The sequence below is a fragment of the Heteronotia binoei genome, chromosome 15 (assembly GCF_032191835.1).
Source record: "Heteronotia binoei isolate CCM8104 ecotype False Entrance Well chromosome 15, APGP_CSIRO_Hbin_v1, whole genome shotgun sequence".
NCBI lineage: Eukaryota > Metazoa > Chordata > Lepidosauria > Squamata > Gekkonidae > Heteronotia > Heteronotia binoei.
This window is the reverse complement of record NC_083237.1, coordinates 27,509,640-27,529,420: the sequence shown is the minus strand read 5'-3', so window position 1 is coordinate 27,529,420 and position 19,781 is coordinate 27,509,640. Positions and strand designations below refer to the sequence as shown.

Below are 19,781 nucleotides of genomic sequence, written 5' to 3'. Positions count from 1 at the left end.
TTTCTCAATTCGATACACTCTGTCTGCTTTACTCTTAACTTTTTGTAGCTCTTCAGGATAGAATGAGCCTAAGATGGGGACTCCAGCATAATCTTTGAGCAAGTACACAGGCCTCTTGCCTCTACAGATGACCTGTTCTACTATAAATAGTTCATCTGTGAAGCTCCGTTCATATTGTTTTACAAAAACTCCTTTGCTTTTAGACACACGCACATGATCTCCTTTTCTAATGAAAGTCCTCTCCTTTACATTTGCCTCAACACAGTCTCCATAAAGCGTTTTCCACATGGTCTGAGCGTTGGTGTGGTTTATATATGCAGGACGGACTCTGATTGTCCTGTGAAAGCTGTGGTTGTAACTTTTAATAAGCAGCGGCAGCACATCAATATATCTGAAGGTGTTGTTGGCAGTAAAATACCTCCACATTTTTGTTTTTAATGTTCGATTGAAGCGCTCCACGATAGCTGCTTTGACTTCATTATGGGTGTAAAAGTGGTGGACTCCGTGTTGCTTTAACACGCTACTTACAGACTGGTTTAGAAACTCTTTACCTGCATCATTCTGAAGCTTGGCAGGTATTCTACCTTGTTTGAAAATTTCCTTAAGGGCTTTTGACACCCTCCCCCCATCTTGTCTTTTAAGGCCAAAGCCCAGGTATATTTAGACAATATGTCAACAACTGTTAAAATGTACTTGTAGCCATCATTATTTTTGGGAAATTTCTGCATATCAACTAAATCCACCTGCCACTGGGCATCGAGACCAGAAACCATGATCTTGTTTCTCTTAAAGCGGATACGGGCTTGCTTATGCAATGTGTAAGCATCTTGCTCTGAAAGCCAGTTAGTAACATGGTTTTGAGTGAGCGCTTTACACTGCTTTTTGGCTGCCTGGAAGAGAGGCCTCACAACACCAAAGCTCCTTGCTTCTCTGGGTGTATAATACACGTGTCTTAAGGTCTTCTCCTCATCAGCTGCCCCCATCATCGCCCTGCTTAACTCAGAAATGATCACACAAGGTTATAAAACAAATGCCTTTATTGTATCAGAACTACCTCTTCCGCTTATTATTCATTGTATTGTTCTTTTTCTTGTCGCACTGGGTAACGACACACACGATAGATTCACGTCAACAGGGTTACCGATGTGAAGATTACTGAAAGCCTGGATAAAATTCTCATCAAGCTGTCAAAATAAAATAAAAAGAACAGCTCAGTGAAAAAGCCCATCACCCGCCTTCATTATACACCCATTCATAAACACTGCTTTAACTGATTACCTGTGAGTTTGATACCGCATTCTCTTGTTCCGTGGATTCGTCTAAAACCTCTTCATTTTCACCCCCCTCTGGAGTTTCATCATCAAACTGCTCAGCAGGGTCCCGGTAAATTAGGGTGGCCATAATGTCTGAAGGCCAGCCAGGGACACCTTGGGGGGGGGGAAGGTAGGGGTGCGCGCGGAAAGTGTGTGCGCTGCCGGAAACAGGAAGTGATGTCACCGGAAGTGACGTCATGCCACCGCCGGAAGAAGGAAGTGACGTCACTTCCGGTGACGTCATGCCGCCACCACCGGAAACAGGAACTGACGTCACTTCCGGTGACGTCATGCCACCACCGGGAACAGGAAGTGACATCACTTCCTGTGACATCATTTTCCCCACGCCACCTGCCGGAAACAGGAAGTGACATCGGTCTCATCGTTGTGGGACCCAGGGGGCCGGCGCAGCGGCATGCCGAAGCAGCTTGTCACTAATAACACAGGTCGAGATGCAGGACAGGAACCCGAAAGTGACCGACAGGCTGCTTCAGCGTGCCGCTGCGCCGGCCCCCTGGGCCCCACAATGATGGGACCGATGCCACAGGGACGGGCTTGAAACACTCTATAACCCCTCAAAAGAACAGCAGTCTAGCTCGCTTCCCCCGAGCCCTGCCGCCATAAGCCTCAAGGGGGCTCATTTTGCGGCATCTCCCGGCGGGAGGGTGGCACCCGCACGGGACACATATCAAATGAAAGAGGGGGCGCAGGGCTATCAGAAACAGCCGGCGGAGGGAGTCGGGAGACCACCCCACTGGGGGATCCACACCCCGAAAGTGATGAAGGTGGCACAGATAGAGCCAACAGAGCAACAGGACAAAATAAATAGGCTGCATTATGCAGCACAGTTGAGAAAGTGCCTTATCCCATATACTGATGAAGTAAATACAGGATTTGAGAACAAGGAAGGAAGGAAGGAAGGAAGGAAGGAAGGAAGGAAGGAAGGAAGGAAGGAAGGAAGGAAGGAAGGGAGGGAGGGAGGGAGGGAGGGAGGGAGGGAAACAGGGGAGATATTCTCTGCTGGTCTCCTGTCCTGTCTGGCTAGGTCAGCAACCAGAAAACACCAGATACCTCCCCTAGTCAATGAAAACAATGTACATAAATACGCAAGAACTTGAAAAATACACAAAGCACAAGTAGTATAGGAAAATGATCACCCTATCTATATGGCAAAAAAAAAAAAGTCAAAATGCTGTATTACACAAGCTATTGCCAATAAATGCAAATGCCAATAAATGCAAAAGTAACCATATACCAAACCACCAAAACAGGGAGGGAGGAAGGAGGGAGGGAGGGAAGGAAGGAGGGAGGGAGGGAGGGAAAGAAGGAGGGAAGGAGGGAGGAAGGAGGGAGGGAGGGAAGGAAGGGAGGAGGGAGGGAAGGAAGGAAGGAAGGAAGGAGGGAGGGATGGAAGGAAGGGAGGGAGGGAAGGAGGGAAGGAAGGAAGAAAGGAAGGAAGGAAGGAAGGAAGGAAGGAAGGAAGGAAGGAAGGAAGGAGGAAGGGAGGGAAGGAAGGAAGGAGGGAGGGAGGGAGAGAGGGAGGGAGGGAAGGAAGGAAGGAAGGAAGGAAGGAAGGAAGGAAGGAAGGAAGGAAGGAAGGAAGGAAGGAGGGAGGGAGGAGGGAGGGAGGGAGGGAAGGAAGGAAGGGAGGAGGGAGGGAAGGAGGGAAGGAGGGAAGGAAGAAAGGAAGGACGGAAGGAAGGAAGGAGGGAGGGAAAGAGGGAAGGAAGGAGGGAAGGAGGGAGGAAGGAAGGAAGAAAGGAAAGAAGGAGGGAGGGAGGAAGGAGGGAGGGAGGGAAGGAAGGGAGGAGGGAGGGAGGGAGGGAAGGAGGGAAGGAGGGAAGGAGGGAAGGAAGAATGGAAGGAAGGAAGGAAGGAAGGAGGGAGGGAAGGAAGGAGGGAGGGAAGGAAGGAGGGAGGGAGGAAGGAAGAAAGGGAGGAAGGAGGGAGGGAGGGAGGGAAGGAAGGGAGGAGGGAGGGAGGGAAGGGAGGGAGGGAGGAGGGAGGGAAGGAAGGAGGGAGGGAGGGAGGGAGGGAGGAGGGAGGGAGGGAAGGAAGGGAGGAGGGAGGGAGGGAGGGAAGGAAGGAAGGAAGGAAGGAAGGAAGGAAGGAAGGAAGGCCGCCCCCTCCCGCCAGCCGCCCCCCCGCTTTTGGCCCCCTCCCTCCCTGCTTACCTTCATCCAGGGCGGGTGGCGGCCTCTCCTCCCGGCGGCTGGTGCTGCTGGCGGGGCTGGCGGCGGCTGCGGAGGCCGGGGAGGGCCTCCGCTGGTCTCTGGAGGGCCTCCAGGGACCAGCGCCGGCCTCTCTGCGGCCTCGGCTGGTCGGCGCTGGTCGCTGGAGGCCCTCCAGAGTCTCTGGAGGGCCTCCAGTGACCAGCGCCGGCCTCTCCACCGCCTCCCCGGCCTCCGCCACCGCCGCCGGGCCCCGCGCGCGGGCGGGTAAGGCGACGAGGGAGTGAGCGTCCCGGTATAGCCAGCCCGGGAGGCAGGAATAGGGGGCCAGAACCGGGACATTCCCGGGTGCCCGGGACGGTCTGGCCACCCTACGGTAAATACACCACAGTGGGTTGGGTATTCCCAAGTCCATCTCATCTTCAGGGCGGCTGGAAATCGCCATCCACACATCATGCCGGCTTCCCCATGCAGGCATCATCGTGTTTTCTGTTCTGCCATTTACCTCTGGAGTTGCAGAGTGCTCGGGCATCTCCGCAGCCTCATTGGAGACCCGGTAAGTACAGTGCATAGGGACAATGCCGCCAAAGTACATAGTAGATGCAGAAGGAATGTCAAATACCAGCTGCCTGCCAGGAGTGCCAATGTTGTTAAAGCTAGGCCTCCCCTATGGCGGTGGTGTGGTGAATTCCTTGGACTTGGCCAAAGTTTCCATGTTCTCAGCAAAAGACTGCGCACGTGTGTTTATGCACAAATGGCTTCTTTCCTAAAATTACCTGGTGGGGGTGGGCTGGGGGTGGGTGGGCCCCAGCCCCATTTGCTATTGGCCAGGGGTGACTGGGTATGTTGTTAGAAGGGTCATACGGAATTACTCAGGCCTTCTCAGTGGCGGCCCCCAATTTTCGGGGTGGGGTGCCACAGGTGGAATGACGCTGCAGTGGGTGGCGCTGGAGAAGGGGGCAGGGGAGGGGGCTACACATGTGATTTCCGGCCTGCTCAATTAATATGCAGAGTTGCTAGGTCACAGCGGGGTGGATGTAGACGCTGATTGGCCTGGCTACGCCATGTGGTGTGAGTCAGTAAGGTCATTTCTTGGAGGAGGTGCTTAATTAATTAAATATGCGGCATAGCTACGTCACAGCGAGGTGGATGTAGTCGCTGATTGGCCTGGCTACGTCACGTGGTGTGAGTCAGTAAGGTCATTTCCTGGAGGAGGTGCTTAATTAAATATGCGGTGTAGCTATGTCATGGTGGGGCATAGATGGTGATTGGCGGGGGCTAGGTCATATGGGGATGGGGTCATGACTTGGGTGACATCATTGGGGTCATGACCCTGATGACGCAGTTTCCGGTGATGACAGTGGAAGTGATGTCATTGGCCACGCCCTCTTCATTAATTATGCAAGAGTTTCCGGTGACGTTAGCAGAAGTGACATCACTCTTTTCACTGCCTGCCGTCTGTACCCTCTGATATTCTCCTTCAACTCCCCTTCCCTACACTGGTCTGTCTCCTTCCCTCTGAACTTCCACCCAGTCTCTTTCTATGCATGCAGCCAGACGCCTACCAGTTCCTGCCCTGGTATATTTCTAGTCCTGGGAGGGCTGCTAAAACTGTGTTTTTTCCTGATATAGTGCTGTTGTTTTGGCTGGACCTAATAGGATATTTCATTTATACTGCAAAATAAAACTCTTCCTCCCATTTCCTTCCTTTGTCTATATGTTCTACATAAACAAAGTTGATTCTTTGAATGTCTTTCTATCTCCTTTATTCAACAATCCCAAAGTTGAGGCCAGTGAAGACACACACCTGTGTATCCCTTATCATGTGATAACTTCTCCACTGAACATGCCTTCTGGCCATTTGTGACCAGCTTCCTCCTTCTTGGCAGCAAGAGCTTCAAAAAAGGGGTTTTATTAAGCAACCTAACAGAGGTTTGTGGTCTAGTGGAAGGTTCTGAAGATGCTCCACTTTATTAAGCTATAAAACATTGGTTTCTGGAATTAGTCATAAGTTGTTTTCTAGCTTCAAAATCACACTGATGTAATTTAAATAATGTTACTAGATAAGCATGACTACTTCAAGAAGTCCTTTGAAGTGTTGCTCATTTTGTCCCACTGATGATGTTAAGGGCAGATAGGATATATCTTGAAATATTAAAGGAGCTTGAATAGGCCTCTGCCTCCTGCTCTGGGGCTTTGACAGCTTTGCACTCAGCAGGAAGGCACAAGAGGAAAGTGCCTGATGTGGCAAAACACCTTCAGCTGCTCCTCCACACAGTGTCCAGACTTTATTGCATGGTTGTGTTCCACATTCTTCCTTCACATCTGTTTAGGTGTGGCAACCTCCAGGTGGTGGATGGCAATCTCCCACTGTTACAACTGATCTCCAAGAGACAGAGATCAATTCATCTGAAATGGCCACCTTTGAAGGTAGACTCTATGGCATTATAACCCATGGAAGTCCCTCCCCTCCCCAAACCCCATCCTTTCCAGTCTCTACCCCCAAAATCTGCAGGAATTCTTTGCTGAGAATATTACTTGTAATATGGGCACCCTCTAGGGTTACCAAGTCCAGTTCAAGAATATCTGGGGACTTTGGGGGTGGAGCCAGGAGCAAGGGTGTGACAAGCATAATTGAACTCCAAGGGAGTTCTGGCCATCATATTTAAAGGGACAGCACACCTTTTTAAATGCCTTCCTTCCATAGGAAATAATGAAGGACAGGAGCACCTTCTTTTGGGACCCCCTGGTCCAATAATTTTGAAACTTGGGGGGTATTTTGGGGAGAGGCACTAGATGCTATACTGAAAATATGGTGCCTCTACCTAAAAAAACAGCCCCTCATAGCCCCCGATAACCGCGGATCAATTCCCCATTATTCCCTATGGGAATTGTTCTCCATAGGGAATAATTGCCAAGTAGATATTTCCCTCCCCCCCCCCGCTTTCTGATGACCCTGAAGCAGGGGGGAGGGCCTCCAAACCTGGGGATTGGCAAACCTTTCTCTCTCTCTCACACACACACACACACACACACTTACTGGGTCTGGTTTCTCCACAAGGACATCTGAAAAGAACGGGCTACGCTGCTCTCTCTCTCTCACTCTCACACACACTTTTAGTTCCTCTGAAATGAAAGCAAAACAAACCGAGGGACTGTGTTGCTGACCCTTCCCATGAAGTACTTCCTGCTCAACTTTAAAGGCACACAGACACACACAGATTTTGAAAGGGACCTGTTTGCAGGTTTCTAAACCTGCCTAAGATCTAGAGCTGCATGGTGGCTGTGGGGGCGGGGCTTCCCCTGACGGCCAGCTGGCTAGGGGCAGGGGGAAGTCTGTAAAACTGGGGAATCCCCTGCTGGGACCTGGGAATTGGGAAGCACCGTCCTACCTATTTCCTCTTCACTAAAACCATTTCCTCAAGGAAATATGTGCCCCCATATCATCTTTTTAACATTCAGCCTCATTTCTTCTCAGCTGGCCCCTTCATCCTAGCCTTGGGGTGAGGGTTGGCCTCAGCACTGGCTCTAGAGTGCTGACTCACAGCTGGTGCCCTAAGCAAGGAACCCTGCCCCTGGTGAGGGTGAGTGCAGCAGCTGCGCAGCACAACTGCTGTGCCTTACAGCATGCTCTGCTAGGCTGCTGTAGCTCCACCTCCTGTGCACGCCCACAACCAAGAAGTTCCATTTGGTGGGGCCCAAAGCCAGGATTTTCATTTGGTGGGGCACATTTTTTGTGGGAGCCCTAATTATTATCATGGGGGGGGGGTAAAGGAAGAGGGGTTCCATGGCTGAGCTCAGCTATTTCCCTCACCCTAGGGGCAAGGTGGGTGGGAGATCCCTAACCGACACCCCCCACCCAGGGCCATGCCCCAGGCAGCCGCCTAGGGCTGCCTAGTCAACAGGCCACCCCTGGTAGGCCTTCACTTTGAACTGGAGAGACTGCTGCCACAAGAAGATTCTGCTGCCACAAGAAAGATTCTGCTGCCACAAGAAAGCTTCTGGAAGAAAGCAGCTAGATTCAAGTGCATATTTTGATCCCTTAGGATCTGAAAAAGGAGGCAGACTGCATGTGTGTTTCCTGAAGAAAATAGCTAAGTCATTCAGCAGGCTCTGCCCATTGACTTGCTGTAGGCTTCCCAACCCGCCCCCCCCCCCCACTGCCCTGCTGAGGGACCCCTGAATTAGCAGCCTAATCCCCCACTCCCTAAAAATCTGATAGCGGGAGTGTGTGTGGGGGGGGGGGGGTGGAACGGCGTCGTGTCTCTTTCCTTGCCTGACTTCAGGATTCTCCCTTCCTCCGAGTTACAAAGACCCACCCACCGCCGGCCTGCTATTCGCTCCAGTCTGGCCTCCCTTCACGAGGTGCATGCTGGGACTTGTAGTCCTTGCATCCTCTCACGTCTGCTGAGCATTATTCTCTATGTGGAGATTGATTCTCATAGGGTATAATGGGGAATTTATCTGGAGGTTTCGGGGGCTCTGGGGGAGCTGTTTTTTGAGGTAGAGGCACCAAATTTTCAGTATAGTATCTAGTGACTCTCCCCAAAGTATCTCCCAAGTTTCAAAACGATTGGATCAGGGGGTCCCATTCTATGAGCCCCAAAAGAAGGTGCCCTTATCCTTCATTATTTCCTATGGAAGGAAGGCATTTAAAAAGGTGTGCGGTTCCTTTAAATGTGATGGCCAGAACTCCCTTGGAGTTCAATTATGCTTGTCACACCCTTGTTCCTGGCTCTGCCCCGATGTCTCCTGGCTCCACCCCCAAAGTCCCCAGATATTTCTTGAATTGGACTTGGCAACCCTAACTTGCTGGCATGAGGGATGGTGCAACTTCTCTAGGAGTGTGACAATAATTTATCTTCCAACCTATCACTGCCTAATATAAATGTGTGATAATAATGGGGATTCCTTTTTTGCTACCTGAGTGCGGATATACACACCATAGACTTATGAGTCATTCTGACTTTGCTTACAGAGGTAAATAATGATCCTAATTTATTCCAATAATGAAGTGGGAATTATCTAGTTAATAAACTGGCCCTTCTTCTTGTGTGGGAGTAATACAGAGCAATCATTTTTGGGAAAAACATTTTTGAATTTTATAAATGACTCACACAATAGTTAATGTAAATGACTGTGGCGGAATAGGCCACTCTGGCCTACAGGCCCATTTCCACCCTGCCCTCCAAGGTTTCCCCAATACCTGGAAAGACTTTTATTTCATTAAAAAGAAAGTGTTCACAAGCATATTTTTAGCACAGCATCAGACTGAGCAAGGGATTAAAAATGAATAAAACAGATTTCCTCTCTTCCTCTCTCTATACATGCTTTATCACAGGGATGTTGAACTCATTTGTTATGGGGGCTGGATCTGACATAAACGAGACCTTGTTGGGCCAGGCCACGTTGGGCCGGGCCATGTGTGTACCTATTTAAGATTAGGTAGCAGAGATATAAACTTTTTAAAGGACACAGACATTTAATTTTTTTAAAAAAGGATTAAAAAAAAACACCTTAAAATAAGCCATGCTTAAAACATTGTTGGTCTTAAAAGTGCTTTCTTTTTATTTCTCCTGTGGGATCTGGGGAACTGGGCAAAGGAGCCTCTTTCCCTCCCTCCCCAGGGGACCAGGAGGGGAGGAGGTTCAACCTATGGAGAAAATTGAGGTTTTGCTCTATAGCTCCTGTGCGATTGAGCAAACCTTGAAAAGCAAGTTAAGATGCAAAAGGAAGCAAGAGAGAAGAAGAAGGAAGCAGACAAGAACCAGTTACTCAGGGGCCTGATTTGGCTCCTGGGCCACATGTTTGACACCCCTACCCTATCATATGTTAAAATATAAGACAGACTCTTTAGCTTTGAAAGTTACAGTTCTCTACAGAGTTACATTACTTTGAAGTTTCTTCCAGCTCTTCAAGCCAGCATGTGCCTAATGGCTGCCTCCTCCAGAGTCCAGGCCTCAGTTAAGAGCTGTCAGCCCTGATGGACTTGGCACAAAATACAGCTTCCTCTTTGCTCCTTAGAGTTTTATTACCTCCTTATTCCCCACCCACTGACCAGGTCAGGCAAGGTCAGAGAAGCTTTTCCTGGTCTTCAGAATTTTCTTCCTGAATCTGCTCTAGTATTTAACACCTTCAAATCTCTGTTCCCTGCTTGATTGGGGGTGCGGAGCTGGACCAACCCATTGTCTAGACCAGGGGTGTCGAACTCATTTGTTATGAGGGCCAGATCTGACACAAATGAATCCTTGTTGGGCCGGGACATCTTGGATTGGGCTGAGCCATGTTGGGCCAGGCCATGTGTATATCTATTTAAGATTAGGTAGCAGAGATAAAAACTTTATAAAGGACACAAACATGCTTAAAACATTAGCACGTTTATCTTAAAGGTGCTTTCTTTGTATTTCTCCCATGGGATACAGGGAACTGGGCAAAGGAAGCTCTGGCTCTTTCCTTCCTTTCCCAGGGGACTGGGATGGGGAGGAACCTCAGCCTGTTCGGCGCAGCGATTTTGGCAGCCACAGCTTGCAGGGACTGGCTGTCCCTCCCAGTTTGCGATTGAAAGAGTCTGGAAAAACAAGCTCTGCCTTCCCCCCCTCCTCCCCAAGGGAGGAGCCTCAGCCAAAGAAGAAAACAGAGGTTTTGCTCTGTAGCTCCTGTGTGATGAAGCAAGCCCGGCAGACCAACCTGTTATGAAGAAGGAAGCAAGATATAGGGAGAAGGAAGGAGATGACAGCTGGTTGATCGGGAGCCTGATAGGAGCCCTCCGGGGGCCTGATTCGTCCCCCAGACTGCATGTTTGACACCCCTGGTCTAGACCTATTAGCATTTGTATGAAGGTGGGCTGGGATAAGTCTAGAAAGCAATTGAACCTACTTCTCCCCATCCTGCTTGTTCTCTGCTTACAGAGAGAGAGAGAAAACCCCTTAAAATTCAGTGGTTTTGTTCATTTCAAACCTCCAAAGAAAAAAAATACATTTCTTAATAATGATCCTTTTTTTCTTCTCCCATTTCTTCTTTTTTCAGGTTTTAAAGCTATCAACAGAAGTCCTCTATTTTGAATCATTTTACTTTTTGGTGCGTATTTTAATAATTTGTACCACTGAGGAAGGCCTTGTAGCCAAAATGTGTTTGGTTCTAATGCATTAAAGCTCTGTTAATTTAACATATGCAGTCCATTAGAATTTATTCTGATAAGAAGCTTTTACTCAGTCTTCTTGGTTGCAAGGTTTTTCCGGACTGAAATGTCTCCCACTTTCTGTTTTAGTCTTTAAGGTACTCCTGGACTTGAATTGAGTTGTTCTTCTGCAGACTGATGTGACTTCCCTCCAGGGACGACCATAGAGCGCATGGTGCCCTAGGCAAGGCCCCGCCTGGCTACCCTCCTCCATGGCACCTGCCCCGATGCCTGCCCCCCTTCTTCCTTCCCTTGGATTGTGGGCAAGCTGGAGGATAGCAGGGAGGGTGCCCAGCTGGTGCATGGCCTCTGCAGCACTTTCTGAGCACTGTAGAGAGGCTGCATGCCTTCCCTGCATGTAGTGCCCTGAGTTGAGAGGCCATCCCTCGCCTTCAGGGTCTACATAGGGTTGCCATTGCCAGGTATCTGGTATTGACAGATAGTCCAGTGTTTTCACTGATGGTCTGGGGGATAAATGGATAAAATGATAGAAATTTAAATGGCTTGTATTCTTCCAGAGTCAGTGAAAATACTCGACTCTTCAGGTGAACTGACAATCCAAGTGTGAAGGATAAGGTTGACAAGTCCAATTAAAGAAATATCTGGGGACTTCGGGGGTGGAGCTAGGAGACATTGGGGGTGAGGCCAGAAGCAAGGTTGTGACAAGCATATTTGAACTCCAAAGGGAGTTCTGGCCATCATATTTAAAGGGACTGCATGCCTTGTAATGCCTTCCCTCCATTGGAAATAATGCATGGGGCATCTTCTTTTGGGGCTCCCCCTGGTCCAATCTTTTTGAAACTTGGAAGGTCTTTTGGGGAAAGGTGTTGGATGCTGTGCTACAAATTTGGTGCCTCTACCTCAAATAACAGCCCCCCCCCAGAGCCCCAGATACTCGCAGATCAATTTTCCATTATACCCTATGGGAATTGGTCTCCATAGGGAATAATGGAGTGCCCAGCAGACATTTCCCTCCCCCCTGCCCACTTTTTGATGACCTTGAAGTGGGGGGAGAGCCTCCAAACTGGGGGTCCTGCCTGGTGATCGGCAACTCTAGTGAAGGATTGTGTTTGCGCTTGGATGAGGTAGTGCCAAGGAAGATCAAGCACGAAGAAGCAGCTGATGATGATGCTTTGCATTGGGGCTGGGTGCTCCTCTGAGGGCAAACAGCAGGCTTTGTATGGTTTGTATTGGGAGGAGGGGAGGCGGTAAAAACCCCAAGTACAAAACAGCAGTATTTGCTGCTGCTTCACACTGTATCTAGGTACTACTTCCAGCACAAACAGCACACTTCATGTGAGGAAGAAAGGCAGAACTGAACATGAAATAGGAGCCACTGCAGCAGCCTCACACTTGTGGTGGGTGTTCCTCTCAGCACAAGCAGCTACCTTTACACTGTGTAGTCTGAGAGGAGGTGGCTTAGTGTCTTGTCATTTCTGGTCACTCTAGGTGTTTCCAGGAAAACTCTATGGTACCACAGAGTTTTCCCTCCCAAATTGCTAGAGCATCCGGGAAAACCATAGTTTTCCCGGAAACACCTAGAGCAGCCGGCGCGCAACATCGCTGGCGTGATGTGTCGCTTGCGGGTGGCGTCATCATGCCGGCAACGTCGGGGGAGGTACCCCTACAGGTCCAATGTTGGCTGGCGGGTTGGGAACCTCCAGGGAAGGGAGAACCCCTGCCCAGCCTGGGTGCTTGGCAGCCTTACTGTTATCTTTCAAAAAATACCTGGCAACTCTAGCTCTGGGCCTTCTATTTGGGAAGTGAAAGGCGTTTGAGGAGTGGGGAGAATCATATCCAACAGTGCAAACTCTATTTCTCTCTCACACAATAAATTCAGTTTTGTGTTCACCAAGGTGTGTGAGATGAAAGAGGGGAGGGGACTTTCAGAAAAGAGGCCCTGGACCTTGAACTTGCCCCCAGTTCCAGCATCCATGTTTCAATATACCCATCTTATCTCTTGCTTAAAGAATGGCAACAGCAAAGCATGTCAGTGAACACACCTGTGGGTCTCACGGCATGAGAGATTTAGTCCTTCATGTCCCCAGAGAACTTTTGGAATGAAGATGGCGCTCTCCATCTGTCCTTAGTAATCAGAAAACGCACAAGGGAATACCTCTGAAAAGTTTTCATATTCCGTTTTACTGTTACACCATGTCCTCTGCACATTCCTTTTTATTTTTACACCATCACCTTTCTATGTAGTATACATTAAATGAAACACCTCTTAAAATGCAAGCAATAATTTGGAAGGCATTCTCAGTTCCTCAGGAGAGAGGCATATATAATAACTGTTCTCTGTGTTTGAAAATAGTGCACTCCATGGCCCGGTGGAATTTTTACTTTGTTTTTGTGTAAAATAAAGAAGTGCTGTTTAATTGACAAATGTTCTCTAGGAAATTTCATTTCCCTAATACTTGCATCCCACATCCAATCAGAGAGCCTGAGCATACATTTTTAATAGCTTTGCCTTTACAAAAAATGTTTAAAAACAGAGGTCTTTTGGATTTATCTCATTAAAGGGTGATTTACAACCCTTCATTCTGATAATACAAAAGAATAAGGGGGTGGTTCTTTGAGTGTAACCAGAAAACCAGACAGAACACCAGCAGCATTATATTTTATTGAGATAAGAAGAATGAGCTAAACAGAAGGAAATAACAAGCAAGAAAAATTTAATCCAATAATTACCCTGAAAATAACTGCTAAAAGTATCAAAGTACCTAGCATTGTTTTTTAGCAATTAATAGTTTTAAAAGCAAATCATGTTTCAGCAGGTTGTCTCACTGCTTTTAGGGATAATCAAAGAGTCCAATTTACCTACCCAAAAACCTCACCTGTTCTTCTACTGAGACTTCCATCCAGAGAAATCTGATTTGCTTGTCACAGTAGTGCATATTTATAGAGAGATACTTATCTTTTATCTCTAAATCTTGTTTTTCATAATCATATTATTTAGTCAACTTTAAAACTAAATTAGAGATAAATAAGGTAAGTCTTGATTAGCTAACATATGTGATAATACCTGGAAAACTGATCCTTAACTAAATAAACATAAGCAACATATGAGCTAATCTGCAGGTGCACATGAGATACATCTGGTTAATCAAGATAAGAAGGCCAATCTCAAGGGTTATCTTCAATTAAAGCAATTAATCTACCTTTTTTTTTTAACTGGCTCAAGTTTAAAGTCCATGATGAAAGTCACTTGAAACAGAGTTCATGGAGAGTTAAAAAGTGCTTGAGCTCGACTCATTTTCAAACACAGCAAAAAAAGGCTTAGTGGTACCATAGCTACTGCTATGTTAGTGCTCTGGGAGCTTCTCACTTTCCCAGGGAAAAGAGACATAAAATGCACAAAGTGTCAACAAGAGCAGAGTCATGTTTCTGTGAAGAGATAACCATTTACTGTACCTGCCAGGAACAGTAAGATGGATAATTGTTGTTAAAACATGAGCTTAATATTGAGGCATGGGAGACATGTCCTCTTAAATGATTGAGAGTGAGAGCAGGGGGGATTTCTTATCTCAGGAGGGCACAGACTCCCTACCTTTGGATTAAGTAAAGAACTTCCAGTAGCTCAGGTTAGAAGGGTCAAAAGATCTGAACAACCTGTCAGCATTGTTCAAACACCAGGGATCAGGGATCCAGTTAATGCCCTGCCCAAGACATGAACCCCCTTGTGCAAGTGAGGTCTTGAGTGTTCTCTCTGTCTTCTGAAGCCTCTCCTGCTGTCATGAGGTGGAGAAGACCCAGAAACTGACTCCTTCATGGGGTGGGGTGGGGGTAAAGGAAGAGGGGCTCCAAGAAACACCATTGTTCTAACCCTTCTTTAAGGTGTGTGACTCACAAGAGCAGAGTCTCTTTTTAAACAAAATGATAGCCATACATTTATGGAATATCTTCCATGGTGTATTTTTTCTTTAAGGCAGCAGTTATCAGCTTCGAAGCCCTGTGTTATTCAAGGATTCCACAAATCCACATACACACTAAGCATTGCCATTGTGCTTTTTTTTGTCATTATGTATTTTCCTCAGTCAACTGACATAGGGGGAGGGGTCTGTGTAACTGTGATTCTAATGAGGGAGTTGCAGTGAATCATGCAATAAAGACACAGGCGGCTTCTCTTGCCAACTCTTAATTTGTAAGGGTAACCCATTCTGACATGATGCTTTCCATGTTATCCCCTCCCCAGAATTGAAGGGCACTTTCACAATAGGCATTCACCCTCCTCTCTCTGCTTGGCAAGTGCTTCCCACCTCCCCCTGAGTTACCTCTGTTTTTCTGAAAAGGCATTTTCACTCTCCAAACTTTCTTTTCTGCTTTTCTCACCCGTTTGCTCACTGTTACAGTGCTTTTGCCATATCCCTGCTATATCATGAAGGAAAGGAAAGGTCTCCTGTGCAAGCACCAGTCGTTTCTGACTCTGGGGTGACGTTCACAAGGTTTTCATGGCAGACTTTTTACGGGATGGTTTGCCATTGCCTTCCCCAGTCTTATATCATGAAAGGAAGCTCTAATTGTCATGAACAGCTTTTTAAATCCAGTTTTCTCTTCTCTTTGAAGAATTTAAACTGGCTGGGAACACACATGAGGGAATGAGTGCAGTTTTTATCTTCAGGTGCCATTTCTGGCAACCTCAGACTTCCTGAAGTGTTCCTAAGGAACAAAGCAGTAGACAAGTGACACCTTTAAGACCAACTAAGTTTTATTCAGAATGTAAGCTTTCATATGCTCTAAGCAGACTTCATCAGACAAAGCTTACATTCTGAATAAAACTTAGTTGGTCTTAAAGGTGAAACTTGTCTACTGCTTTGTTCTATTGCTTCAGACGAACACGGCTGCCCACTTGGATCTATGTTCCTAAGGAAGACATTCAGTATTTCTGAGATGTTTCCTGAAAGTTCAGACTTTAATGGTGGCTTCTGAAAAAGTTGGGTAAATTTTTGCAGCCAGGGTTCAACAGTTTGAATCGCTTGGTGGTATCTCAAGGTAAGGACATAAACACTGCCACCACCACCACTCTGGTTAGAAGCCCTACTTTTGAAGAATGTGCAAACTGGCTTTTCCTTCAACCACAAGCAAACACAATTTGCCAATAAAATATATGAAAGGAGGAGAAACAAACGAAGTCAGGCAGAGAGCTTGGAGGACCAGGGAAAGGAAGCCATATGACAGGGAAGAGAGTACTAAACCCAGCTCAGCTAGGTAGGGTGGGTCCTGAGGCAAACTCATTTTCATGTATTGAAGTCAAACAGCAACAACATATTTATGGAAACTCTTTTCTTTGGACCGTGGTTTTATCGGATGATGGGATTTGGAATAACAACAGGCACAGTTGTTGGACAAGGGGAATCAAGCAGTAAACATAGAAAGGAAGCATTTAATGAAGTTTGAATAATGACTTTGAATCAATGATAGTTGTACTCTTAGCTCTTATTCCTGGCTCTCGTTGTGGCTCTATTGCTTGCAGGGGTCGTAGTCCACCAAATTCCCAAGATCACTTGGGGAACAGTTAGGACCCATCGGGCTCTTTGTTCCAAAACCAATTTCAGCTCCGCCACTGAGCACAAGGTCCAGACCAGTGCAGAAAGTTGCATCAGCAGCAAGGAACAGAACACCCAACGCCACCTCTTTTGGGGTCCCCAAGCGTCCCAGTAACTAAAATGTGCAAGAGAAGAGAGATAAATGTAGAATGCTATACTCAGCTCACATAAGAGATGAAAAGTGGAATCTGGGTGGGGCAGGGTTTACTAGCAGTGGAATTCAGGTTTCCTGGGTGCAGTATTTAAGATTTCTGCCAATATATAAAGACCCCTATTGGTTATGACCATCTAAGAGGTGGTAGAACTTGGGCTGCCAGATCTGGCTTGGGAGATCTAGAGGCTGTGCCTGGGGAGGGCAGAATTCAGGGAGTGGAGAGAGCTCAGGGGAGATTCTTCTTCCATAGGAGACAGAGAAGACTAAGAGCATCCAGCCTCAGTGGACACTCTAGGACTTCTGCTTCTCATACCCTCCAGAGCTGCCATTAACTCCTCAGCACAGATCTCTGTAGCCTGGAGAACTTCAGGCCCCACCTTGAGGATGAAAACCTTGGGAACAACCAGTCATCTGCAGCAGCACCATTCCTGTTTCCCCCACAACATACTCACCTGATAGCTTTCAAATTCCTCGATTACGGCCCTTGGATCCTTAAAACGATTTGCTTCTCTTTCCAGCAAAGGAGTCCAGATATTACCTGGTGAGATGCTAAAATTAAAAATGATTGGGAATTTTAATAAAAAAACATAGGCACCATGAATCACTAAGGAATATGTTCCCAAGATGAAAGGTATAAAATTCACAGCTTGTCAAGCATTAAAGAAAATTGGTATAAAGTGTTTCACCATTGGTATATTACTTCAAAAGACTTTGCAATGATGGATAAAAACTATAAAGTGATTTGTTGGAAATGTAAAAGGGTAGATGGGACTTCTTATTATATGTGATGGACATGCAAAAAGATGAAGAAATATTGGAAAGAAATATATGCAGAAATTCAGAAAATTTTGAAAATCAAATTTACTATGAAACTGAGACTATGCTATTGGAAGTCTTAACGGACAGTATTGCAGGAATTATTTAGATATGTGTTAACTGTGGCTAAAGTAACATTAGCAACAAAAGAATGCCCAGCTTGAGAACTGGAAAGCTAGATTGACAGAATATGCTGCAATGGCAAAAGTCCAAACAAAGAATTTCAAGAGAAATGGGGAGCCTATTATTCATATTTTCGTAAAGTCTGAGGAAAGGTGAAAAAGTTATTGAAGATGCTATGTATTAATAAAATATATTATGTCTGATCCTTCTGAATTTATTAAAAAGCATGGAAGTGTGGGTGTTTTACCTATCTTTCCATATATATATAATATTCACAATATAATGCTTTTTCTATTTTAATATAGTTTACAAGACTTTAGTATATCTTATTTTTAAGATGTTATTTGTTAAACTATCAAGAATTAATAAGGCTCAATACAGAGGAATGCTTATGTCAAAATTAAGTATTACCATTGTATTACTATCATTTAAGGTTTGTTAAACAATTGGTTTTAATGTATCACAATATTTTTATATATAGGGTGCATGACATATGTGGAATAGAGGTAGAATCAAAGTATTTGTTATTCCCATTCAGTATCTTCATCTCTTACCTCTGTGATGTAGTTCTAATTATAAATGTTTTGTCAAGGAGGTTATGAAAGAAAGCATATGTGAAAATGTTTTGTAAATACATTATACATTATAAAATAAATATAAATGAATGCCCCTAATAAATGTAAATGCAAATATTTCATATAATCTTACATAAGTTTCCTTTAAATTTCTGTTTTCCATTTTTATTACCGTACTCCTGTTGTCTCTTAAAATAAAAAAATTAAAAATATCAAAGAAATACCTCCCCAAGAAGGTCTTTCTTATTATTCCTAGAAAGAGAGCAACTTCCACAATGACCTTACACTATAACACATACACACATATAAAGTCTTTAACCCTATACTCCTCGTTATCCATTTCTGTGCCCCAGAAAAATTATGGGATGGAATGCAGCCTCTGCAATCTCAGTCTACAGAGTATTAACAAATCATTTGTTTAAGATACAAGAAAAAGTAACAGCAAAACTTCCAGGATTCTGTAAATTCTGGGGGGTGGAAAGGAGGCTGATTTCATCCCTTCCTGCCCCATTTTTTCTCCTTTAACTGATGTTCATCTTCTGTTTACATTACAGGCTCCCAGGAGCAGATTCTATTCTCTTTAAAGCTGGATTTCCCCTCAGTGCCTTATCCTGATTTTACTCAATTGACAAAGCCGTACTTTTCTGAACTCCTGGGGGAGACCCGCAAGTATATAGACACTGCTCCCCCCCCCCCACACACACACACACACCTTCTCTATCTGTAAGCACAGTGGTTTGGGTACTTTGGTGATATCTGATGTAATTATTGTATTTAAAGACCGTGCTTATGTATATCCTTAAAGCAAAGAAGATTATTCCAGTGAAAAGAACTGTATTCATATCCTGCAGTTTTAAAAGCTGTCATGTTTTTTTATCTAATCTATTCCTTGTGGTTCTCTTCTCATGAGCAACAATATTTGAAAGGGAAGAGAAACTGGTGGATTTTGTATCACTTATGCCTTCGCCAGAAAAGTTACCTCAGCCCATTTCTTTGGGTGTTACGCTCTTTCAGTACCAATTGCCTGTTATCATTCCTTATGTTTTCCCTCTGTTATCTCTTTATTTGTTTTAGCAAAAAACATTGCCTGTAACTCCTGGCATTGGGCTGTGGAGGACCTGTCTTTTTTTCCTGAGAGTATTCTGCAAAGGACACTGTGCATCAAAGGCTCTGTATAGATAATAGTCACTTTTACCTGTTGACGCGTACTCCATACTTGCTCTCATCGATGGCCAGGGATTTGGTCATTGCAGTCACAGCACCCTGCAAGAGAAATGCACAACAAGATGTTGCAAACTGACCAGAAATGGTTTTTCCTCCTCTTACGTCTCTATCTATACTCTGATGTCAATAAAGATGGTTTTTTTCAGTGATATGGGCTTAAATAATGCCTACACTCCAAGTGGCAACCATGCATCTCTTAAAGGGAGTGGATATTTTTCCTCAAGTCCTGTTGACCATCCTAGTGAGGACATGATGGAGGCTGGTGGGCCAGACCATCTCATGCTTCAATGTTGATTTTAAGCACCTGAATCATCACCATCACCACAAAGACCTGTTCCCTCTGGATATGAAAAAACGGAGGGAGCTGACATACATCATGGGGCAATTTGGCTTTGGATTTCCAAGTCTGATCTGTAGCCCAAGAAACTGGGGCCTGAATACTGGGGACCTGAAGGACAGATTTCTTAGGTAGATGGATGAGTTGGAGCAGAGAAGTAGAAATTTGGTCTCTTGGAGTTACAGTTGCCATCAGGCTTTTCATGGCATGGAGAGGAAAGACATCAACTTGTAAATAACATTTCCAGGAAGCCTCTATTCAAGGGACTGGGCATTTCCTTTTCTCTAGGCCACTGACAACACTACTTGGGGTTCTCTGAAAAGGGTGAAAGATGCACAATGTTTT

The 19,781-nt window shown here is 45.8% G+C and overlaps 1 protein-coding gene across 2 annotated transcripts in view; it reads right to left on the bottom strand.

Moving 5' to 3' along the window:
• Positions 1–15,929: 15,929 nt before the first annotated feature.
• LOC132582928 (17-beta-hydroxysteroid dehydrogenase 14-like) overlaps positions 15,930–19,781 on the bottom strand; it is a 75,378-nt gene continuing 71,526 nt past the window's right edge. For both annotated transcript variants that reach the window (XM_060254583.1, XM_060254582.1), the window contains 3 exons: positions 19,071–19,138; positions 16,814–16,910; positions 15,930–16,322 (listed from right to left, as the gene is read on the bottom strand). In XM_060254583.1, the coding sequence (XP_060110566.1) occupies positions 16,122–16,322; positions 16,814–16,910; positions 19,071–19,138 (366 nt within the window). In that variant the 3' untranslated portion in view covers positions 15,930–16,121. The remainder of the gene's footprint in view (positions 16,323–16,813; positions 16,911–19,070; positions 19,139–19,781) is intronic.